The sequence below is a fragment of the Colletotrichum acutatum genome (genome assembly GCF_030867785.1).
Source record: "Colletotrichum acutatum strain CBS 112980 chromosome Unknown BDZ83scaffold_229, whole genome shotgun sequence".
NCBI classification, from domain to species: domain Eukaryota; kingdom Fungi; phylum Ascomycota; class Sordariomycetes; order Glomerellales; family Glomerellaceae; genus Colletotrichum; species Colletotrichum acutatum.
The window spans coordinates 18,866-41,575 of NW_026849223.1; the positions used below are offsets into that span (position 1 = coordinate 18,866).

The 22,710-nt window shown below is 53.6% G+C and overlaps 9 protein-coding genes across 9 annotated transcripts; 6 read left to right on the plus strand and 3 right to left on the minus strand.

Annotated features, from left to right (window-relative positions):
- Nucleotides 1-1,730: 1,730 nt before the first annotated feature.
- Nucleotides 1,731-3,167, minus strand: BDZ83DRAFT_643754 (alcohol dehydrogenase class-3). The gene has a single exon (XM_060509690.1). It carries the CDS (start codon nucleotides 3,146-3,148, stop codon nucleotides 1,970-1,972), a length of 1,179 nt encoding a protein of 392 aa, XP_060357783.1. The 5' UTR covers nucleotides 3,149-3,167; the 3' UTR covers nucleotides 1,731-1,969.
- Nucleotides 3,168-3,685: 518 nt separating this feature from the next.
- BDZ83DRAFT_643756 (oxidoreductase) lies at nucleotides 3,686-5,217 on the plus strand. Its single transcript, XM_060509691.1, has 3 exons — nucleotides 3,686-3,970; nucleotides 4,056-4,285; nucleotides 4,373-5,217. Exons 1-3 carry the CDS (start codon nucleotides 3,843-3,845, stop codon nucleotides 5,008-5,010), a joined length of 996 nt encoding a protein of 331 aa, XP_060357784.1. The 5' UTR covers nucleotides 3,686-3,842; the 3' UTR covers nucleotides 5,011-5,217.
- Nucleotides 5,218-5,494: 277 nt separating this feature from the next.
- On the minus strand, nucleotides 5,495-5,884 carry BDZ83DRAFT_643757 (uncharacterized protein). The gene has a single exon (XM_060509692.1). The coding sequence runs from the start codon at nucleotides 5,878-5,880 to the stop codon at nucleotides 5,590-5,592; it is 291 nt and encodes a 96-aa protein (XP_060357785.1). The 5' UTR covers nucleotides 5,881-5,884; the 3' UTR covers nucleotides 5,495-5,589.
- A 156-nt stretch (nucleotides 5,885-6,040) lies between these two features.
- Nucleotides 6,041-7,173, plus strand: BDZ83DRAFT_593883 (chaperonin 10-like protein; the record flags this gene model as incomplete). Its single annotated transcript, XM_060506672.1, has 2 exons — nucleotides 6,041-6,320; nucleotides 6,434-7,173. The coding sequence occupies 2 exons, from the start codon at nucleotides 6,041-6,043 to the stop codon at nucleotides 7,171-7,173; spliced, it is 1,020 nt and encodes a 339-aa protein (XP_060357786.1).
- Nucleotides 7,174-9,923: 2,750 nt separating this feature from the next.
- Nucleotides 9,924-11,392, minus strand: BDZ83DRAFT_193487 (uncharacterized protein). The gene is made up of 3 exons (XM_060501612.1): nucleotides 11,151-11,392; nucleotides 10,513-11,097; nucleotides 9,924-10,381 (listed from the first exon to the last, which is right to left on the minus strand). The coding sequence occupies exons 1-3, from the start codon at nucleotides 11,198-11,200 to the stop codon at nucleotides 10,147-10,149; spliced, it is 870 nt and encodes a 289-aa protein (XP_060357787.1). The 5' UTR covers nucleotides 11,201-11,392; the 3' UTR covers nucleotides 9,924-10,146.
- Nucleotides 11,393-12,030: 638 nt separating this feature from the next.
- BDZ83DRAFT_193395 (uncharacterized protein) lies at nucleotides 12,031-13,013 on the plus strand. The gene has a single exon (XM_060501611.1). It carries the CDS (start codon nucleotides 12,350-12,352, stop codon nucleotides 12,968-12,970), a length of 621 nt encoding a protein of 206 aa, XP_060357788.1. The 5' UTR covers nucleotides 12,031-12,349; the 3' UTR covers nucleotides 12,971-13,013.
- Nucleotides 13,014-14,038: 1,025 nt separating this feature from the next.
- On the plus strand, nucleotides 14,039-16,021 carry BDZ83DRAFT_657958 (pH-responsive PacC/RIM1; the record flags this gene model as incomplete). Its single annotated transcript, XM_060510994.1, has 4 exons — nucleotides 14,039-14,218; nucleotides 14,282-14,485; nucleotides 14,547-14,625; nucleotides 14,685-16,021. 4 exons carry the CDS (start codon nucleotides 14,039-14,041, stop codon nucleotides 16,019-16,021), a joined length of 1,800 nt encoding a protein of 599 aa, XP_060357789.1.
- Nucleotides 16,022-18,821: 2,800 nt separating this feature from the next.
- On the plus strand, nucleotides 18,822-19,211 carry BDZ83DRAFT_657959 (uncharacterized protein; the record flags this gene model as incomplete). The annotated part of the gene is made up of 1 exon (XM_060510995.1): nucleotides 18,822-19,211. The coding sequence occupies one exon, from the start codon at nucleotides 18,822-18,824 to the stop codon at nucleotides 19,209-19,211; it is 390 nt and encodes a 129-aa protein (XP_060357790.1).
- A 1,177-nt stretch (nucleotides 19,212-20,388) lies between these two features.
- Nucleotides 20,389-22,471, plus strand: BDZ83DRAFT_797853 (steroid monooxygenase; the record flags this gene model as incomplete). The annotated part of the gene is made up of 7 exons (XM_060515908.1): nucleotides 20,389-20,678; nucleotides 20,746-20,952; nucleotides 21,009-21,166; nucleotides 21,228-21,323; nucleotides 21,382-21,518; nucleotides 21,572-21,938; nucleotides 21,999-22,471. The coding sequence occupies 7 exons, from the start codon at nucleotides 20,389-20,391 to the stop codon at nucleotides 22,469-22,471; spliced, it is 1,728 nt and encodes a 575-aa protein (XP_060357791.1).
- Nucleotides 22,472-22,710: the final 239 nt, after the last annotated feature.

A 22,710-nucleotide genomic window follows, 5' to 3' on the forward strand; every position in this document is an offset into this window, starting at 1 on the left:
GGCACACCGCTTTGGAATGAACGAGAGAGAGGTGGTAGTGGTGGGAGAAAGAGAAGAGGGACCCGAGGGCATCTACATTCTTTCGTCTGGTATTTGTCTTTCTCGAGGATGGCTGGACTTTGCCATCGCCAGCACTCTCGCACATAGCAGAAGTCCGAGAAGGACCCAGGAAGGGGAGGAGCTTTCACAGCAATCAGCCAGGGTCCTGGACATCGGCACTGCGAGGTACTCTTCTCTGGGATATCGAGAAGTCTGAGTCTTTCTCAGGAGAGAAATCTTATTGGCTTTCATGACGACTGCTACGTATTCCTTCCCGCTCAATTGCCGCTTTCCGCTATGAGCAGCGGTTCAGAGTCTTGGCGGAGTGGAACATCGCGGGTGTATAAGAGCTTGTTTTGGAGAAGTCAAGAAGTTCTCCCCCCCGTTGGCTCCCGTTGGGGGTGACATCCTGGGATCCTGAGCGGGTTGCCATTCGATCGGACCAGCCCCACCAAAGGGCTACTCTCGGATAGCTGCCGTAACTTAACTTCTCCGATGCAAGACTGATCGGACCTATCTTATGGAGTCAATTGCCATTAAACACCGCATGAGGAAGGTTCTTCTTTTCTGGGGGGTGGTATCCAATGGGTGTGAAGGATTTTCTAACACCTTTCTTCCATGTGCGTTCTTCTCTAAGCCTCCGATGAAGAAAAAGTTTTAGTAAAACGTGGGTGCGTGGCTGCGGGGGAGATGCGAACGTTGCTGTACGGAGTACTGGAGTGGATGATCCCGTTCTCCTCCTCCTCCCATAGGCTATCCTGTAGGCTATCGAGCTAGTTGCATGACGTTAAAGTCATGTTAGGTTGTCTTATCAATCAATTGATTCTTTAGAGGGGAGGCTCAATTTCGCTCAGACTCGCCGTGCATGACTTCGGCAGCGATCGGTCAGAAATCGGCAACTGAGATGTTATGTAAAAGTAGAGGCCTCCTTATGCCGAATTCAGAAGCCGAGGTCTTTACTCGGTCTTAGGTTTCGAATCAGACTGTAAGTAAGTCTATCAATGTTTGGCTTCACCAAGTGGATAGTCAGGTGGCATAAGTATGGGGGTGCGGAATGATGTGTCCAGAGGAAGTGTAGACAATGCAGCGCAACACTTGATTCAATAGGCATCAAATTTTCTTTAAACTGTATCAGTTGATCTGCTTTTCTTTATGGTAAACCCTCCTACAAAATGCGTTGTTCTATGGGATGCAGTGGCACTACTATCTGCTTGTATAACCCAACACTGTGACTTTCCTCGATGTAGACTTATGCACGAGTCCAGACCCGCGAACATACGACATGTCGCTAGAAGTAAAGAGTTGTCAGGCAGCCTGAACACTTCAACTCCATGACGACCTGCATGCGCCACATCATCTTCCTCCCGCCGCTGACCTGCACAACATCTGCAGTTCTGCAATCTTGGCTGCCAATGGGCTCTCGTCAGTGGACGAATCGGGCAAGTGGCGCTCGGGTTCGGGAGACTACATCCCTGTAGCATTCGGCTCCGGTATCCTGGTCTCCGACCCAATCACCCACACTGCTTTACTCTGACATTTGAAAAGTCCACCAGAAGGAAAAGCGAACACGAGTAATGGTAGAGGTAATGCCAATAACAGAAATAGATGTAATTGCAATAATAGAGATAGAGATAGAGATTAAGGTAGCAATAGAGGTCGAAGTGATGCTTCAGCACGAAGCAAAGAGCCATGGATGCTGTTTTCATCTAAGAATGATCGCTAGTTAGCTGTCGTTGAACATGCTAGATTCATTATATTTAGTCGCATAGGGAGGAAAGCTAAAGTTGGAGATGCCGGGATCATGGTGATGTAGGTCTATCAACCTTCCCTAGAACACCCAAATTCCGCTTATGAAGCTTTCGCATTCAAGTATTCTGATTGTTACTCATGATTGTTGCGAGTCCGTATCGCTATTTTAACCTTTGAACTACTACGAAACGACATAAACCAGCTTGGTTCCGCTCACCTTGCCCTGTCTAACAAGATCCAGACCCCTGAGAACGCCTTCGAGACCACTTCCACCCTCATTCACAGTAGGCTTGTGAGCAACAATCTTCCCCTCTCCCAACAGCCGCTCGGTATCATCCCAGAACTTGCTACCAAACTCCAAATCCGCCGGGATCGCCGGCAAGGCCTGCGGGCCAAATTGGCACGGCTCGCCGATGGCAGTGTACGCCAGCGTCATCTTGGGTGTCACCTTGCTGTTGATCGCCGAGACGAGCTCCGCCGGCACGGGCCGCAGGGTGGAGTAGACGCCGCCGTCTTCCGCAATCGCCCTGACGCTGATGTCCGCAGACGACTCAGAGGAAATGCAGTCCAGCACGTGCTTCAGCTTGCCACCCGCGCTCTTCTCAATGTCCTCCACGACGGTGGCAGACTTGTAATCCAAGATTTCGTCGGCGCCCAGCTTCTTCAGGTAGGCAAAGTTGTGGGGCGAAGCCGTCGTGATGACGTGCAGACCAGACAGCTTGGCATACTGGATCGCCAGCACGCCGGTCGCCGTGCTCCCGCCGTAGATGAGAACGGGCAGCTTCTCGGCGCTGGGCTGGTCAATGTACGGCAGACCGAGGCTTTGGTACAGGCCCTGGCCCACGGTGGTCACGCCGACGCCGAGGGTGGCGGCCTCCTCGAAACTGACGTTGTCCGGGATGCGGAGCTGCAGGTCGCCCTTGACGGTGATGTATTCGGCAAACGTGCCGTCTTCGTGGTGCACGGCGTTGGACCCGTGCGCGACGCCGGCGATGCGGTCGCCCTTCTTGAAGGACTTTGCTACCTTGGAGCCGACCTCTTTGACGATGCCGGCATAGTCGCAGCCCACGCGGGCTCCTGTGACGGCAAAGAGGTCGATGTGGAGGATGTCTGTCGGGTTCAGGGCGACGGCCTTGACTTTGACAATGAGGTAGTCGTCGCGGAGCTTGGGGATGGAGGCTTCGACGACTGAGGCCTTGCCTGCGCCCTGGATGACGATGGCGTGGTTGAAAGACATTTTTGTGTACACGTAATGATTCCGTGTGTTTTCTTGAGAGATTGATTGCAATTTGGTGGTGATAGAGAGTGTAATCGGAATTTTTACGTGGGCATGGTCCCTCAATTGCCATTTTATGCTCATCTCTCGGTATGCTTTCTCTCATGCTGAAACCCAAAACTGAACATTATTAAGCACGTTCCGTTCGCCATGATACACAATCACGAACTGCAGATGGCCTATTCGCCTTGCCATTGTTGCGGAGTTGCGGCCAGCAGACGGACGGTCAACCAACGAGTTGCGGATGGGGCTGAAGCCCCACATTTGACGGGCTACGGCTGCATTCAAATCGGCGCCGGAGAGTCTCCACTTTCTCGGGGGCGATTATTAAACAGCCCCCGGGACGATTATGGTTTACTCACCACACGCGAGCGGTACAGTAGACAAGGCGATAAAATAGGGCCAAACCTTCTACCTGCTGGATGTCAGTCTTTGTCATCCCGAGGCCTTGTCCGGCCCCTCCTTCCGGATAAAGACGCGGAGAGGTTTTGGCTTGCCCGAGAGCCTTCCAAGACGGCGGGGAATGGAGCATCTGAAGGCTCCGAAAGCACACGCCACTCGCTCTAATCTTTTAAAGTGCCTTTCTCTACGAGCTTACCAATGTTCATCGAATTCGACGCACACAGCTTGAGATATGTCATCATGGCTAAATTTTTGACTGTTTTTCGCAATTTGGATAATGGCTAAAATATATCGCTACCAATTGGGGGCCATTGTATTCCAAATTGCATCTACCGTGTAGTTCTTAAGTCATACGGAATTTCCACGTCGAGATTGCATGGTTGAACAACCTATTCAACTCATCCAGCTTGTTCAATCTTCCAAGTTCTCACCATTCGCAGCCAACCTTCAGTTCCAACCTGCAATCATGTCATCACCTAACAAGCGAACAGTCCTCATCACAGGGTAAGTGTAGTTGCCTCCGAGATACCTTCTATGCTCCTCTACTTTGCATTCTCCCAGACTTGGAACGCTGACATGCCTCTGACAGATGCTCCCAAGGGGGTGTCGGTAACACGCTGGCGCTCGCATTCGCAGCCCAAGGCCTGCGCGTCTTCGCAACCGCCCGTTCGCTCAAGTCGGTGGCGAACCTCACAGAAAAGGGCATCGAAACGCTCACGCTCGACGTGACGAGCTCGGAGAGCATCGCTGCCGTAAAAGAGGAGATTTCAAGACGTACAGGCGGTACCCTTGACATTCTGTACAACAATGCCGGTGCTCGTAAGTCCCCCCCCCCCTTTCCGTTCTAGGCATTCCAAGTATGCGCTTCGAGATCAAGATGACTAACATGGATATGTCCGGCATCAGTCTACGAAGCGCCAGCAGTAGAAGCAGACTCCTACCGCACCCGCCAAATGTTCGACGCCAACGTCTTCGGCCTCTTCGACATGGTGACAGCCTTCACCTCGCTCCTCCTCGCCGCCGTCTCCACCTCTCAATCCTCCCAGCAACCGACAATCGTCAACGTCGCTTCTGTCCTCGCCCGCCTCCCGGGCCCCTTCACATCCGGCTACAACGCCACAAAGGCCGCCGTCGCGGCCTACTCGGACACCCTCCGCCTCGAAGTCGCGCCCCTCGGCCTGCGCGTGCTGACGGTCTACATGGGCGAGGTGGCCACGTCCATCATCCAGGCCAACAATATTTCTTTCGATAGAGACAGCCTGTACGTCGACGCCGAGGATAAGGTGCGGGAGCGCAGCGCCACGCACGAGAAGATGACGATGAAGCCTGATGAGTTTGCGCGGCAGGTTGTGCCGCTCGTGCTCAAGAGCGGCGGGAGCCCGTATGTGTGGAAGGGTACGAATGCGTGGCTTGTTTGGTTTTTGAATGCGTTTGGGCCGAGGACGGTGTTTGATGGGACTATGAATGGGGCGGCGGGGTTGAGCGATCCGGTGATTAAGAAGAAGATTTTCGAGAGGGGGCAGGAAAAGGTCAAGAAGGCCTAGAGTCTAGGTTTTGGGGTTTGGTGGCACGAGTGAATGGTTGGGATGTGATGTTGAGTGATCCAGAGCGGCCTGACTTTTCTTTTTGGCGTGTTCTTGATACGGTTGTTAACCTAATTCCTGAATTTGAGCTCCGTAATTGGCAGTAGAGTATAACCACTAGAGCACGGTTGAATTTTCGTTTCTTCGAGTACCTCGCCGAGTACCTCCGTTCAAGAATATCACGAGACTTCATCGTCGTTTCCTAGGCTCCAATTTTTCAAACTCGATGCATGAGATGTCCCACGTCTGCATCTCCACTCGTTGATGAGCTTACTGTACTGCTTGCGAGATAGCCATGGAAATCTCTAAGCATATTTGACCATGGAGATATTCGTCGGCCGATAATTCAAAGCCGCATGATGGTGGTTCGAGTCGGCGCCAAGTCGACCCCGTCTGGTCGAGCCGGGGGCCGTTACGGCCTCTTTCGGCATCGGCCTTTTCGTACATCACTTAATTCTGCTGTAAACTCACCAAGAAGACAGCTCTTCCCCTCTGGGCGCGGCTTCACGGGTTGCTCCATACGCAGCCCCCCTATCCCTGCTACGATGCACCAACATGGTAGAACACAAACTCCGGCAACGATCTGAACAAACCTACAATTCTACTTGAGTATCTATGCTTGAGATACAACCTTGCTAAAAGCCGGTCAATGAGAGGGAGGTAACGGGGATACTGAACGTAAATGCCGGGAAGTGGACACTCGGTGCGGTCTCCGTTAGTCAGTATCACCGGATCACAAATCAAAGATCCAATTTTACCAAATCTCACTTCCCAAGCTTCCAAACCATCAAACACTGACACCACCAGGAAGAGTTCCATTGCGCTTGCCATGGCCTTTTCCCTTCGGTAACAGTTACATGAGCTACGGCTATATAAAAGGCCATTCTCCACGATGTAGTACATAGAGGAACGAATAACAATACAAGATTATCACATCACAACGTCCCAGTTACTCATTCACCTTCTCTCTGGACATCTAAATCCAGCAGCAATGTCCCTCCCAAAGACTTACAAGGCGTGGCAGGTCAAGGAGGCATGCGCCCCTCTGCAACTCCAGACGTTGGAGCCAAAGGCGCCAGGTGAAGGCGAGGTCCTCGTCAAGGTGCTCGCCTGCGGTATCTGCCACTCAGACGTCGGCATGCAAATGGGCGAATTCGGGCCCGTCCACCCCCGCGTCCCGGGCCACGAGATTGTCGGTGATATCGTCGCCGTCGGCGAGGGCGTGTCGAGGTTCAGGGGTGGCGAGCGCGTTGGAGGAGCGTGGCATGGAGGTGAGTTTGTAATATCTGGAAACCTTCCCTTTGGATCTCCAACAAGCATGAGACGAGGGAGGTCTTTGGGGAGGGAGATCATGTTAAAGTGCAGTTAACTCACGTCCACACAGGCCACGATGGAACCTGCGCAACATGCCAGTTAGGCCAATTCCAATCCTGCCAAAACGGCTCAATCAACGGCGTCACCCGCGACGGAGGCTACGCAGAATACGTCACCCTCCGCGCCGAAGCCGTCGTCCGCGTCCCAGCAGACCTCGACCCCGCCGAGACGGCGCCCCTCCTCTGCGCCGGCGTCACCGTCTTCAACGGCATCCGCAAAATGGAGATCTCACAGGGGAGCCTCGTCGCCGTCCAAGGTCTCGGTGGCCTAGGTCACCTCGCCGTGCAATACGCCAGCAAAATGGGCTACCGCGTCGCGGCCATCAGCTCCGGCGCCGCGAAAGCGAAATTCGCGTCTGAGCTGGGCGCCGAGCACTTCATCGACAGCAGCGTCGAGGACCCCGTGGCGAAGCTAAAAGCCCTGGGCGGCGCCGCGCTCGTGGTCGCGACGGCGCCGAGCGCAAAGGCGATTAGCCCCCTCACGGGAGCGCTACAGGCCCGCGGCAAGTTGTTGGTGCTCGCGCCGGTTGGGAATATCGAAATCAACTCGTTGCATTTGATCGCGGGCGGCTGTTCGGTTCACGGGTGGCCTAGCGGGCACGCGCAGGATTCGGAGGACGCGATTGAGTTCTCGAAGAAGGAGGGCGTCAAGTGCCTGATTGAGAAGTTTCCCTTGGGCGAGGCCCCTGATGCGGTGGAGCGTATGATGTCGAACAAGGTGCGCTTTAGGAGCGTGCTGGTCATGGGGTGAAGATTTGTAGATTGTGTCTTTCGGGTGCAGATGTCGTTAGAGGGTTCACAAGACTACAGAGCCAAGAGTGTTCGAGGATTGTTCGCCTCCGTTGTTGGACAAGATCCATTACCGCACACGATGAAGAGACAGCACGACAAGAGGTCAATGAGTTTACATAGGCCGTCTCGCAACTATTGGACCGTGGGCACGGCGTAGAGAAGGACTGTAGTGTAAGATGACTCGCATCCAGCATTCGCAGACGTGTTTGAGGCGTCCTGCGAGATGATCGTCGTGCTCAGCGTGGCTTCTTCAAGCAACTCGGTAGTCAAGTAAAGCATCTCTTAGAGTGTGGCATGCCCAAATCTTCAAAGGATCCCGTTGATTCTCTGGTTTGTATCCATTGTCTGTCATACGACACGGATGAGTAGCCGTGATGCACAGGGGAAGGCACCATCGCATCATTGTGGTCAGGGGCGTCTACGAGGAGACCTGCCTCCTCCAAGAGAGCAGGAGCAGAGAGAAATGGTTCGAAGTAAGGGAACCATGAGGGATCAATCACCACTCCAGATAAGATTCCGCAGACGATTGTATTGCAAGAATGAAGGCACTCTGACGACCACCACACGAGCTGGCTCCTGTAGCTGGCAGGAGTGGACATAGCAATAGCAATACTAGCGAGAGAGGCATGTTGAACGTAAATGAGGCTGGCGCGTGGATCTCATCGCCTGCGAAGCCTGTAAGACCACGAAAGCCACAGCAACGGACGCTCCAGCATCCCATCGACTCTTTCTGAACCAGAAACTGGAGCACCCTCCTTACTTTTGCGTCAAGCCCATGCAGAGGGAATTTGCCACTCGATAGCCCAGATCTATCCTTCAGTTGCCCACCCCGCTCAGGAGCAAATCACTAGATTTCTTCTTCTGAAGACGTGACACACTGGACACTGCTTGTGTCGCGGAAAAAGAGACAGGAGGCCTCATTGAGAAGGAGCCATGACCTAGGCCTGCATCATACTGCAGTCTGAGGGTAAGGGCGACAGTGGCCTGCATTACGCTGCCAAGTGGGTGACAAAATCGCTTGCCGCTCTATCGATACCCTCCCTAGCTCCTTTCCTGTTATTTCTATTCCTACTATCCCTATCCCTATTCTTTCTTTAAAGAATATTCTTATATGAATATACAAAAGACAAAAGTTATAACAGTAAGAATCAGAAGAATAATGAGAATAAGAATTGGAGGCACAGCAAGCAGGCAAGTAAGCGTCACAATCTGTCAACTGGCATCCTATCTTGTCGCCCACTTGGCTGCTATGTCCAGGCTAATGTTGCACCGGACCTCTTTGCTTCGACTTTGCTGAATGAGGGAAATTTGGTCCGCAGATTGAGGCGGAGACACCTTCATTCGGTGACTTTGTTATGTTGGTCAAGCATCGGGGCGAGTCCTGATTCTTGGCGTCTCATGGGGTGTGAGCGGTCGGGTCATTTCGGAGGGTCGAATAGATCAATTTGATAAATGAACAACGGGAAACAGAAATAGCTGGAAACGGCAATGGAAACAAACAAAACGACGATAAGGAGAAAGGGGGCCAGGGGTTGGGTTGCAGCTATTTTCTGCAAGTGGGGATTACCTCTGGCCACAGGCAAGATGGATATTCTGGTCCAGTACGACAGTAGCAAGCTTCTTGAACTAGAAACTATAGCGTTGGAGTAGTCCTGAGGAAACGTCGTGTGCCAGGACCGACCTCTCGTCGGAAATTCTCACCATCGCCGTCGAACAGCGGCAGCTGTTGTCGGAGCTGGGTCGCATCTGCTCACCAAGGTCGGGTTCTGGTTGATCACGGGCATCTGGCCCGGATCTAGGTAGCTGCCTCGCCTACAGCATTGACGAGCGACTATCCGTAAGTCGCTTGATAGAACGCTGGTGAGGGTGCTTGGCAAACAGGAGACAAATGGTCGCAATAGAGATCGTCGTTTGGCATGCAAACGCCAAGAAAAGGCAGGGCGCTGCTCTCTCAATTGATAGCACGGGTAATCGCCAGTTGACAACACGGCCCACTCGTCGACGTTCGTCTGTTGTCCGCCCGGGTACCGGAGACCGGCAGCCGTTTCAGTCCCCCGAAACCCAAGGCTTACTCTTGATCATCGTCACAATTGCCCGGCCAAGATGGAGCCAAGGCCAAAACCAAGGCGTTGCCGTCTTGGATGCGAGAGGCTCCGAATACTCTAAAATATCGCCCGAATTTCAAGACTGTTTCCGGAGGGTTGCGCTGTGATTCCAAGGCCTTTGGATTAACGGAGGTTGATACGTGACTCTGGCCTTCCCTTTCTGCGCTCTTTCCTGCACTGCCCATCAGCATCACTTACGGCAGATAGAAGGGAGTACGAATATGAAATTGGAAGATGGCTATGGGTCTTGGCCACTCCACCTGTAAGCCAGTCGGCGCAGAGACTTGATGTAATCCAAGGCCAGACAGAAAGCGCTCAAGCTAAAGCCAAGACGCCGAGAGGTCCCGAAGAATTGTTGCACAACGCGGTACCGTACCGACGCGCTTTGCGGGCTGGTATGTCGCCTTTGGGCGGCGGGCCCATGGTCAGAAGCCAAGAAGGTCCTTCAAAGTCTGGAGCTCGTAAGAAGAGGCCAAGAGTGCATGGGCACGATGGGAATGGAGCAAAGCCCACTTTGCAACAAGCCCTACTGGCATCTTGGCCTGATCCCGCCTGGCCAGCACAGCGGTGATCCCCTTTGTGAACTGACTGCACCACCTGCAGAGTCCTTCCTAATCTCGGCCTGGCGTCCGAACACAAGCACCCCATTCGACCCTCCACATCTGGGGCATTTCGGGGACCACTCGTCTCTAAACTGTCGGGGTTGTCGCGATCGTCTGGGGAGGCGAACATGGTGGTCTGATTGAGTCTGGAAGAACTGCGACCAAACGTGGAGAGTTCCAGCGTGGACGATGGCTCAAAACTTGAAGAGTCATTGTAGTCTGTAACTACATCTGAGGTGTGCGGGCAGCCATGTTGCTAATGGTGCACGCGGTCGTTTTCTCGCTCGGGTGTCGTGCATCCAAGATTTGGCCGGAAAGCTTGGTAGATTTCCGTGGCATTGGCAGGCTCATTAGGCTCGTGGCACATCGGCGAGCCTTCTGGCGGTATCCGTACAGCCAATGGATGATGACAATGCAGGACGGCACAAAGTGTGCGAGTATTCCTCCTAGAACCTTAATTCTTCGAGCCATGTTAGTGAGAGTGTGGGACGAGCAATGACCGATTCGGGTAAAGGGAGTGAAAGTCAATCTGTTGATGAACGAGGATGTGGTAAGACTCAAGCATCGTCGAGACGGGCTAAACAAACTCACAAATCGCGCAAATAAAATGCATGTGGCGGCCAGTGAGTGTGAAAGGAGCAATGCCAAGACTTGTTAAAGGCCTCGTTTTGATTGCTTCTCCTCTGATTGAGTGTAGAGCGCTGGTGATGTGGCCCCCCTGGACCGGCGAGAGTTGAAGCCAGGGCGAAACCACCCATCCTCACAGGTCTTGGCATTGCTTGCACAGCCTCATTGAACGGCGAAGCGGCGGGCGCAAGGTGGACAGGATGGGGGATACAGGCTGAAGGTGCTTGGTATCTGCAGCCAAGAACGCCCAGCTTTCGTCTGGCTGGGCTTTGAAGCGGCAAATTGTCAGGTTTGGCTATTTCTCGAGTTCTTGGGAATGGTCTGCAGCAAACACGCCGTGCCAGTGCGGGATCCCGTGGACAGGCGGGGTCGACCATGGTGCGATGGCATGGTTTGTGAGACGGCTCGTCGTTCTTGGGCTTATGTCTTCTTTTGTCGAGCAAGCTTGGCGCCGTAGCCAGGAGGAAAGAGGCCAAGTCGACCGGTCGACGACACTGTTCACCAAGGAGTAGTCTGACACCAATTGGCGTACCGCCATCGTGGGTCGAACTGCCAAGAGTTGAGCGACCCGCTCACCTGAATACTTGTGAATATGACACTACTATGTATGGACGGGCGTCGAGCCTCGGGCACGTTGGCATGTTGGGTCCATGTTTTAAGGTAATCGACGGGGTGACATCTGGCTGGATCGACCAAGTTAAGAACAAGATGGCTGTGTCGGTGCGTCTGCGACGTAGTGTAGTATACAAAGTGCTAAGTGCCGTGGTGGGAATGCGACAACGAGAAGGCAAATTAGATAGTCGAAAGGCAAAATAAAACGAAACCGTAGGGAATTGAGTGGTCGTTGCGTGTAAAGGGAGAAAGTGAACTGCCACATTGGGGAGGAATCTGTGGATGGCCGGTCAGGGACGGGATGATCTTGGGAAGGGGAGGGGGGTCGAGAGGTACCTGCCATTACCAGAAATGAGTCTTGGCGGATCGAGGCTGGTTTGGTACCTACTGAGGTGCGTAACTTCCATTGGTGTCGACTCGAGGCATGCGGAGGTACGTATCCCTCGGACCCCGACAGTTGCGTCGTTTTGGCACACGGCATCTCACCCTCCTCACCACGCCGCACTCTCGCCCACCACCTCACCCCAACCCAATCTTTTCGATTTCCCATCTGTCCTTCCTTTCAAGCTCTCAGTCCAGGGAAAATGTTCAAGTTCCCTCATCCACGTATTTAAAGTCTTGGCGAACCCCACCGCATCTGCCCGTACCGAATGCGATGACCAACGGCCGGCACATCGGCTTCCCTTGCGTGGGCCATAACAGGCGGTATTGCGCAACACTTTCTCGACGAGCCGGTTTGAACGGCTTCTGGCTGACCATAGGGGAGCGGCGACTGTATCGTGGACAGGTCGAGAAGAGGGGGCGACAGCCAGCCGACAACAGGCGAGGGCATTTGGATTGCGCGTAGCCCTTGGCGCTAAGGACTTGGCAGTCTTGGCTGCGGCGGAGAGGCCAAGAAGAGAGGAGCGGAAAGCTTCTTTTGGCTCTTGGGCATTGCCCCAAAACGTTGTCAGAATCTCCAGCGTCCCCCCCCCGTCACCCGAAAGTCACCTGCCCCCCCCGAGGTTGCCGTCCCCCAGCTTATCGAGGGTCGGGCGCCACTTGTGTGTCCGGACTGTCGAGTTTGTACCACATACGCAACTTGCAAAGTCGAAAAAGTGGAGGGCGAATCGCTCGGTTAAGCACATGGGTGATTTGTTGCGGCTTTACCAGGCTTCGCAGCGTGGCAGCTTCGGTGCGGCCTGCGGAAATGACGAGCTGGCTGCATCCCGTCTTGCCGTGTGCGGATCGTTATTCTTGGGCCGGCTCCATGGGATGGATAGCTATCAACATGTACGGGGTATGCGCTTATCGGAGCGTCCGAGGCCGCCGTCGCATCCTCGTCCCCACCCCGTGTCGTGTGTGTCTTTTCGCTTTCTGCTTCTTTTGGTACGAAGGCACGGAGACTTGGTCTCTTGGCTCTTGGGAGTCTGGGACTCGAAGCATGGAGGTCTTGGTATACGGAGTACTGAGAAAAAAGGGTGGAAGGCTTGTCGTTCTCGTGCCCCTTTCCCTGTCAATCGGGCACCAGGCATCTCCCATGTCCTGTCAATCGTCCTATCTCTCTGGCTGGTCGCCTGAAAATGTACTCCGTACTTCCAGTGCGACAGGTGCTCTGCCCGTGACATCAGGTACAGGAGTACTTGGCGGCTTGTTTCTCAGGACAGGTCAGTCTTGGACTCTTGTCCCGTCTGGTCGCACCCCAAGACCCCCAGAGACCCCAAGCAATCCAAGGCCCAAAAATACTCGGCTCACCTGCTTGGCTGGAAACAGCGCTCCCTCATCTGAGACGGTCGCAGGCCTCTTCTTCAGACGACACAGAGTGTTGTGACCCGTAGACAGAAATACCTAATACATGGCCATTGCCATGGGGAACATCTCCAGCGAGCCGCATCGATGGTGGGTGCGTGCCGCCGTTATTCCCATGAGCGTGGCAACCGATCGCAGGGACAAAGAAGGCCAAGTTTCCCACAAGCCTGGCAGGAACAGTACCGGTACGAAGGCCGCAGCCGAGTAAAGGAGGACATGAAATCAAACGCTGCGCTTGCAGTCATCAGCTGATGGCGAGCTATTGACCAACGTAAATGGACGCGGGTGCTCGCAGGATGAAGCAATAGGAGCCAAGTGCAAATGCCAAGGTCTCGGCGAAGGGAGAAAGAGTGAAAACTGGAGATTTGCCAAGACTCCCCAAGACAGCCAGAGTCTTGGCATCGTATGCGCCCGGATGTTGCGGTGTTGGCGAGGTACTTGCAGTGTCAGTGGGTGCTGTCTGTTTTCTCGTCAGGATTCGACTGTGCTGCTGAGCCGCAGCTATTACTTTTATGTGTGAATCTCTTGTGGAAATGTTAGGACAGAGTATGCTGAATACAGTGTCAACCCAGGCAAGGCTCGACGCACCTTGGCTGCCTTGTTGTCTCCCCCCATCATCCGCGACATCAGCTCGGCAGCCCTCGCCACCTCCAGCCAATCAAAAATCGGCTGGTCTCACAAGCCCCGGTCGCCAAGACTTTGCCAAGACTCTTGGAAGGGTAGGAAGAGCGGAGAGGAAATGTGATTCATGAATAAAGAGAAGAGCCCATCGTCCATGCCCCCCAGATCAGACTGATTGATTTCCCTCGAGAACACCCAGTCTTGTGAGAGTCGGCAGAAAAACATAAAAGCATTGCTGACCGTCTCTTTTTTCCCCGTTCAGCTTTGTATTATCCCAAGTATACTCTCGCCTGTTCTCGGCAATCTACAACCTGAAGCATCAAGAAGGACCCCACTCCTACTTACACAACCATCCAATCCCAACGCGCCTTACGGGACCCGGCACATTCCCATCTTCCGGACTCTCTTCACCGAGCCCGCCAGCTCGGTCAACACTCACACACACATACACACACCCCGGTCACTCACCATGTCCGCCAAACAAGAGAATGAGAGCTCTGCGAGCAACTCTCCCAAGAGCAGCACCCCCGCTCCCTCTACAACAACGAGCAACACTTCTCAGTCCGCCAACAGCACCAGCGCAGAGGACAACCTCATTTGCAAGTGGAACGCTTGCAACCTGAAGTTTGTCTCACCCGAGGCTCTCTACGTAAGTGGCAATCCACACTAAATCTTTATTTTACCCGAAACATCTCACTAACAAAATCCACAGGAGCACATCTGTGAACGTCATGTTGGCCGCAAGAGCACCAACAACCTCAACCTCACTTGCCAATGGAACTCCTGCAGGACGACCACTGTGAAGCGTGACCACATCACTTCTCACATTCGCGTGCACGTTCCTCTCAAGCCTCACAAGTGTGAGTTCTGCGGCAAGTCATTCAAGCGCCCTCAGGACTTGAAGAAGCACGTCAAGGTAAATCAACCAAGAAACTGCTCTTGTCATCTTCTTCAACCATGCTTACACCCATTGACAGACCCACGCCGATGACTCGGTCCTCGTCCGCTCGCCCCAGGACCAAGGTCTGAACGGCTACCGGGCGCAGCCTGGCAAAGGTATGTAGAGCTCAGTTTGCACACTCCTCCAAAGTCTGTCCTCTATTTTCTCCAACTAGAGGCTAATTTGCCTCCAGCTTCTTCTAGCTACTATGATCATAATGGCCACATTCGGACTAACTCCGCCGCCTTCGCACACCAGGCTGGGCATGCTAGCTACTATGCACCCCAACCATCTACAAACTATGGACTGTACTTCAACCAACAACCCTTGAACCCTCCCCGAACTGAGTACATTGGCCACCACGGCGGCTATGACAACCGCAACAAGCGCGCCTTCGACATGGTTGACGACTTCTTCGCACACGCCAAGCGTCGCCAGGTCGACCCGACCTCCTACCAACAAGTCGGCCGATCCCTTCTCCCCCTTCACGGCGCTCTCGGCCTGCACGCCGGTCCCATGCCCGGCTCCGACTACATGGCAGCCCCGCCCCAGCAGCACGTTCACCACCAACAGGCCGGCGGACCTCCTTCCGGCCCCGGACCCATGTCCCAGCAGTACTACCTGCCGCCCATGCCCAACGCCCGCACCAAGAACGATCTGGTCCAGATCGACCAGATCTTGGAGCAGATGCAGAGCACTGTTTACGAGAACTCGCACCAGGCCACGCAAGGAATCCACATCCACGGCCAGAACACGTTCGATCTCCGCCACAGCCCTTCGCCCCCAGGTATTCACAGAGGCTCCCACGCCGGCATTCCAGTCACCCAGGACGGCTACCCCGTGTCCGCTGCTCACATGGCGTCCCCGTTGACCGCAGTCTCGTCGACTGGAACCCCCGCCGTCACTCCTCCCTCAAGCACCATGTCATACACATCTGGTCACTCGCCCAGCCCCTCTTCCTCCGGCATGTCTCCCCAGTCAAGACACAGCTCCACCGCTTCTTCAGTCATGTACCCCAACCTCCCGGCCGTCAGCTCCGTCTTCCCCGGCCAATCCACCGCCTCCACGCTCGGACCCAGCTTCGACAGCAACGAGCGCAGACGCTACTCGGGAGGTATGCTCCAGCGCGCCGCGCCGTCCTCGCCAAAGTCCCCCATCATCTACGAGGACTCCTCCAGCGTCACCACTCCCAAGGCCGAGTCTGTCGCCTCGTCCGTCGGCTCTCCCTCATCCGAGTCGGACACCAGCGAGGGCGCCCGCGAGCGCGAGGAGAAGTACGACCAGTGGCTCGAGAACATGCGCACCATCGAGGCCCTCCGCGAGTACATCCGCGATCGCATCGATCGCAGAGAGTACTCTGACGAGCCCGCTGAGAAGGCCGCCGCTGAAGCCGCTACTCCCGCTCCCAAGTCTCCTGAGGCTAGCCGTCTCAAGTCTCCGGAGCCTATGGAGGTTGACGCAAAGCCCGCCCCGGCTGCGCCGTTGTACCCCATCCTGCGCATGGCAAACTGAAGAACGAAGAGAGGCCCAACTTGGCGCGTGTATCAATAGCTGTGTGTGTCCTATTAGCGTGTCTTTTTCGAAAAGTTTTTCCCCCACTTTGAATCGAGGGAAAAGTGATCGGTTTCAACAAAAAACTGGTTCGTATATCATTCTACTGCAAAACATCTTTTATTCTCTTCTTTTTATCACCAAATGCGCTTCTGGCAAAATACCTCCCAAACCCTGTCGAAGCCTCTTTGTTACGTTTACATACCCTGGTCGGTGGAAGTTGAAAGGGGGAAAGTCGGATTTGAAATCAACGCAGTCTTCAAAACGCAGATGGATTGGAGTGGACATACTCCCATCAACAAACCAAACAAAACTTTTGATTTTCACACCAAGCATTTTAACATGTTAACGGAAAGAGGGCGAGTTTTAAACATTCGGGAGGGGGCTTTGCGAGTTCAAAGCATTATTGCTACGAGTGCGAAACATCCTGTTCTTCCTAACTTTCATCGATGAACGGTTGCGCGGTTTTTTATCATAACGGATATTATCGGAACGGGGAAATGATGAGATCATGAAAAGAAACCAAACCAACCAAAACAAAGTCATGTTGCTTCGCCACCTATGTAGTCAGTCTCCTTGGCCTTGAACGCAAAAGGATCGAAATGAATGCTTATTGCTACCTCTGAACACTATTTTGATCATCGGAGCTTGATTTGATTTGACCATCTTGGCAACTGTGATATTGTAGACAAAACATTCCGACCTTGAATTAGGTCGTTTGGCAAACTGTCTTGGGGTGTAAGTCAAGTCTTGTCTTCAACTGAGCAGCCCTTCCCATGCGGGCTGTCCAGCCGAATATGTGTCCAGAAACCCAAGCTCCCGTCTTGAGTTTTTGGCCCTTGAGCACCGGAACCGCCCCAAGACCCCAATCCATCCTCGCTGCCACTATCGCTCCCCCGGATAGAATGGACGAGGCTGCAGGATCTACAATCCTTAAACTTTACCCCATCATTTTAAAAAAGTTCCGAACGATTAAATTACTATCAAAAGCCCGCAAGCCATGTCATCCGCAAGGAACACTCTACTCCGCACGCCCAAGTTCTAAGAATAGAAACCGGCACCAACGGTCTTTTCGCGAACTAATTCCTCGATACGGCCAGTTGAGCCGTTTTGCATCCGTAGAGACGGTCTCTGAATATCCCGTCGTCGCCCGTCCCTAGCCGAGAAAGCTTACAGACACAGACTACAGAGAATGAAGCTGTCTTGCCAAGATGGCCGGATCCGGAGCTTCGTAGACCGGGGGGCCGGGCGCCGGGCCGCAGCTCGTCATTCTCACGTCTGCCCAGAACGCCTTCTTCCTCAGTCACCCAACCCTAGAATTCTTCTTTTCCCCTTTGAGGAATGTCACCGGAGTCCCGTGGCCTCCTCGGTGAGCCCTTTGAAAGTCGTTCCAGCTCCAAGGCTTAGATACCGCAGAGCGGAAGTCTGGTTCAGGGCCCCGTAGTGTGGGCCTTCAAGATGGCCTTGGACCCCCTTGACCAGAGGCCTGGCTTTTCTCTCAGAGAGTCAAGGTGAGATTGAACAGTCTATATCATCAGAAGACCAGGAATTCCAGTCCTGCTGTCTGTTCGTGTGGAATTATGGCCCTACGCGATACCGAGTCTGTCGAGTGCTTCGACTGAGACATGAGCTGACGGGTGAGCACCTGCCAAGCTTCCTGGCTTACAGACAACAGCCATATCGAGGACGAAAACGCTCTCTCCTAACTCTTGGCGAGGTGATATACAGATCATGCCTAAACTTTTCTCCCTTCAACACTTACACGAGTGTCACACAGGTCTACTTGAAATCTCCATATTGAATCCGACATCACACTGATCGAGACATTCTTGTTAGCCTGCCAACCCTGTGATCGGCCCTTTTCTCGGCGGGATCCGAGATCTCGCGGGGGAATAGGGCACTGGCAAGCCCGCGTAGCAATGGCAAAGCAGCACACTGGGTCCCATGAGTATCAAGCTGATAATTTGCCTGTTTCCTAAATCCGTTACATTAACTCGATGAACCTGCGATGTCTAATAATCACACGATTTTGAATTTTTCAGCATATAACCTGCCTTGCATTTGTAGAATCTCGCTTAACAGCGGCCAGCTAATTCCCCTGGTGAACCGAAATAACAACAAACTCAAAAAAGCCCAAATCATTCTAGCCATCATGAGATTTTAAGAGACAAGGTCGTACTCCGTAAGTAGCCGGCCAAAAAGTTTTTTTCTCTATTCCCTCCGTCGACAAACGATCCGCAATTATCTGCGCAGATCCGGGGTTTTTCGTGCGAATTCTTGCAGGTGGCTTGAGATCCGCGCGACAACGCTAAGCGGTTCGTGCTACAAACCTCACCGGTCGCGGGTGGTGCCGGCTTGAGGCTTGAGAGGGTCTCAGTCTGACATCGCCGTGTCTCTCTTTTTTGGATGTGGAACTTTTTTCCTGACTACGGAAGGGTAACGAAGTAGGTCTAGGGAGGATAGATTTGGCTCATCTAGGTGACCAATCAGGTTCTTGAGGTCAGAGATTTGGTGCGATGTTGTCATCGTTGCGGTATAGCTGGATAGACTCTCACAAGCATGAGGAATACTCAAGGGGGGGTTGATATGATATAGACAGAGTATATAAGCCATCGAAGAGCCTCGAAGGACTGATGATCATTACCAGAGATCACCAAACATCATACCTCAACTATCAAACCACACTTCAAACCACAAATATCACAACACCTCCCACATCTAACCAATCACTTCAAAACTTCACACCAAATACCCACCAAAAATGCAATTCTCCATCAACACCCTCCTCTTCGCCATCGCCGGCACCCTCACCCTCGTCCACGCCTCCCCAGCCGGTATCGCCTCCGGCGACCTCCTCACCCCGCGCGAAGCGATCCCGTTCCCCGAGCCCAAGGCCAACTGCTGCTCCTGCGACCTCGAGGACCGCGGCGCCGGCAACTACGTCTGCAAGGTCGCCAAGAAGAGCATCTGCGCCGTGCCGCTCATCGCGTGCCCGCTCGACCCGGCCACCCAGGAGCAGTGCTGCTGCTGCGACCCCAAGACGCCCGCCATGCGCTGCAAGGCCATTCCCAAGGGCAGCGGATGCATCTGCACCGCGGTCAAGTGCCCTTTCCAGTTTGACATGTCGTTCTTGCCGGCGGGCGCTGTCTGAAGTCTCTAGAGAATTGGGGTCCTCAATGAGACGGGTCAAGGGTGAAGGGCTGGCTGGTAGTTCGGTTCAAGGGGCTGTTAATGTGCACGATCTTTTGGGGATAATCAGGCCGACAGACCAGCTTTCAGGGGATACTTTAATGACCATGACGAGAAACTAAAGAATGAATTATTCCAATGAACTCATTATTAGTGAGCCAGTTGAGTGACGTTTTCCGCTGGTGACATGTTCATCCCATCAAGACTTTGGTTTCGGAATGCAAATCCGGCCAAAAGATCTTGGCAGACCACGTTAGCTTTCCATAGTTCAGATATATTTGTGGGATTGCTTTTGGGGTTTTGTGATCGTTCAACATTCTGGGGCTCGGACCAAGTCCAAAGTCCGCAGCCCGCGGGACTTCCCTCGCCTCATCTCGGCAAATGGAGTAAAACAGAGTTTTTCCGTTGTTCATTGACATTCGCCTCGAACCGAGGGTCAACGAGATGAATAAGACGTTGGTTCGGCAGCCGATTGTGATCCACATTCTATTTCCCCGATACCCTTGACAGACTTTCTTTAGCTAAACTACCTTTGGCCAGGGGTCCTTCGGGCTCACACTAATCTTATCCTGCTGTCTTTATCCGTCTTGGTATTCAAGTAGACTACGATACCCCGCGTAACTAGCCAGCGATTGCTGACCAAAATCGCGACTGACTTAGACAGAGACAGGTAGAGGAGGGGGCGAGCGAAAGAAGGATATCAGTGGAGGCGGAGGCGGCGGCGGCGGCGGCGGCGGCGGCGGAGTGAACGCCGCGGGTTGGTGTAGTGAAGCTCAGCGCGATTGTAAGGTGTGGGGATGATGGTTTGGGATGGCGCCGTATGCACGAGCGGAGCTCCGCTATGCATGGAGGCATGATAATACGCGCGAGCTTAACGGGTTATTGTATGCGCTTTGAAACTTGGAGATGCCATATAAGAGCGCGTTTCCGGTTACAACTTCATTGAATTCAAGCTCAGAGGCACTGGCGATCCAAGACATCCATGATCTAGTTCTATCACCCGTCCTCGAGAGTCCGCCAACAGCATTGCAATCTTTCTTCCGCTCACTGAGACTTGATCACAAGTAAAGCACACTTTATTACCCCAACTTTACTGCCCCCTGTCTGCCGTTCTTTACCCCCCCGAACTCGCCGCAAACATGGGTTCTCTCCCGGCACCCCCAGCTCAAACCGAGTACCAGATCTTGGAGAAGCCAAGCCGAAGCGGAAGAAAGCTCCGCATCGTCTGCCTCGGCGGCGGCGCAAGCGCCCTCAACCTCGCCCACGAGATCGACACCTGCAAGACCCTCGACCTGGACCTCGTCTGCTACGAAAAGAACCCTTCCATCGGCGGCACCTGGTACGAGAACCGCTACCCGGGCTGCGGATGCGACATTCCCTCTGTCAACTATCAGTTCTCGTGGGCGCCCTCCCCAGAGTGGACAAAATTGTGAGTTTGAGCGTCTTCTCGCGTCTCCAGCGTTCGCGCGCGGATGCTGACATTGTATTTGGTAAAGCTACTCGAGTGCCCCGGAGATCCTGCAGTATTTCAAAGACATCGCGGAGAAGTATGATCTTAACAAGTACATCCGCCTCAACCACACCGTGACGGGAGCGTTCTGGAACGAGGGGAAGCAGAAGTGGAGCATCCAGATTCAAAAGGCAGACGGCACCACGATCGAAGACTCAGCCGACATCTTTGTTAACGCCAGCGGCGTGCTCAAGTATGTGGCATTCTTCCCTGATTGTTGTATGTCTATGGCTAACGCGGAGTCTGCAGCAAGTGGAAATGGCCTGCCATAAAGGGCAGAGAAACTTTCAAGGGCAAGATGATACACAGCGCCAACTGGGATAACAGCATCGATCTCACGGGCAAGAAGGTTGGCGTGATTGGCTCCGGTTCTTCTGCAGTTCAGATCGTTCCCAATATTCAGCCGAGTATGTTCTCCCAAAACCCTAACCCCGTATCTCCACGAGAAATCAATCTAACGATTTGAAGTCGTCGGCAGTATGAGTTGCTTTATTAGGGGTTCCTCTTGGGTAGTTGGTGGTTTCGGTCAGCGCTTTGCTGGAAAGAAGGGTAGCAATTTCGAGTGTAAGTCATCAGACCACAAACAGGACTTTCGACGATTTTCTGACGCATGTAACTACAGACAGCGAAGAACAACACGAGATTCTTCGGAAAGACCCCAAGAAATACCTCGCATACAGGAAGAAGATTGAGTCCGAATTGAACTCTCGCTTCCGCTTCATTCTCAATGGCTCAAAGGAACAGGCAGACGCCAAAGCGGTAGGTTTTATCCCAGCTTCATCCCCAGAGATCTTTGACTGACAAGTCATCAGTTCGCAGCGGAAGACATGCGTAGCAAGCTTGCTAGCAGGCCGGATCTCCAGGATCTCATCATCCCGAAAGACTTTGCCGTCGGCTGTAGGAGGCCAACTCCTGGAAACGGGTATCTCGAAGCGCTCTGCGAAGACAACGTAAACGTCGTCTCTTCAAATATCCAGGAAATCACACCCAATGGAATGAAGACTGCAGATGGAGTGGAGCACCAGTTCGACATCATTGTCTGCTCAACTGGCTTCGACGTTAGCTGGAGGCCACACTACCCCACGATAGGCCGTGACGGCGTCAGTCTCAGCGAGTACTGGCGGGATACACCAAACACCTACCTCTCCATGACAGTTGCCAATATGCCCAACTACGTCAGTAAGTTGACAACATCGCTATCGAGTCTGTTGCGAGAACCCAGGCTAACATGCACCAAAGTTTTCAACGGCCCTTACGGTCCCTACGGCCACGGAAGCTTCCTCCCCATCACCGAAACGGTGGCGAGATACGTGATGCAAATGCTCCGCAAGATGTCAGAAGAAGAGATTTCCTCCTTCTGCCCAAAGCAGGAGGCCGTCAACGACTTCGCCGAGCACCGGCGCAAGTTCCTTCCGCGGACGGCGTGGACTTCGCCATGCCGATCCTGGTTCAAGAGCGGCACCGTGGACAAGGAGCCAATGATGTGGCCGGGCTCGCGTATCCAATTCTTCGAGACAATCGCTACCCCGCGCTGGGAGGACTACGATCTCAAGTACACAACGAGCAACCGGTTCGGATACTGGGGCAACGGCTTTGCGCAACGCGAGCAAGATGGCCGAGATTTGACCTGGTACCTTGGACTGCTTGATGGCGTTGATGAGCAGCCTGCGCTGCCTGACGAGGATTTTGAGGAGTTTCTCATGAACAAATAGAATTTAGATATGAACAGCGTGTTGTTGTTGTTGTTGTTGTTGTATTTAACGCCGTGGCGGCCGGGCTAGAGCCCTTACCGCAGACCTCCCGAAGGGTATATGGCGTGGAGGGCCGTGAGCCAAGGCTACCTACTCTACAGTACGTCGTCTCTTTACATCGTCCTCCAAATCATGCCTTGTGGCCACTACGCGTTCTGTCTGTCCCCGGTTCCCGCTGGTGCCCCAGTTTCATTCTTTCC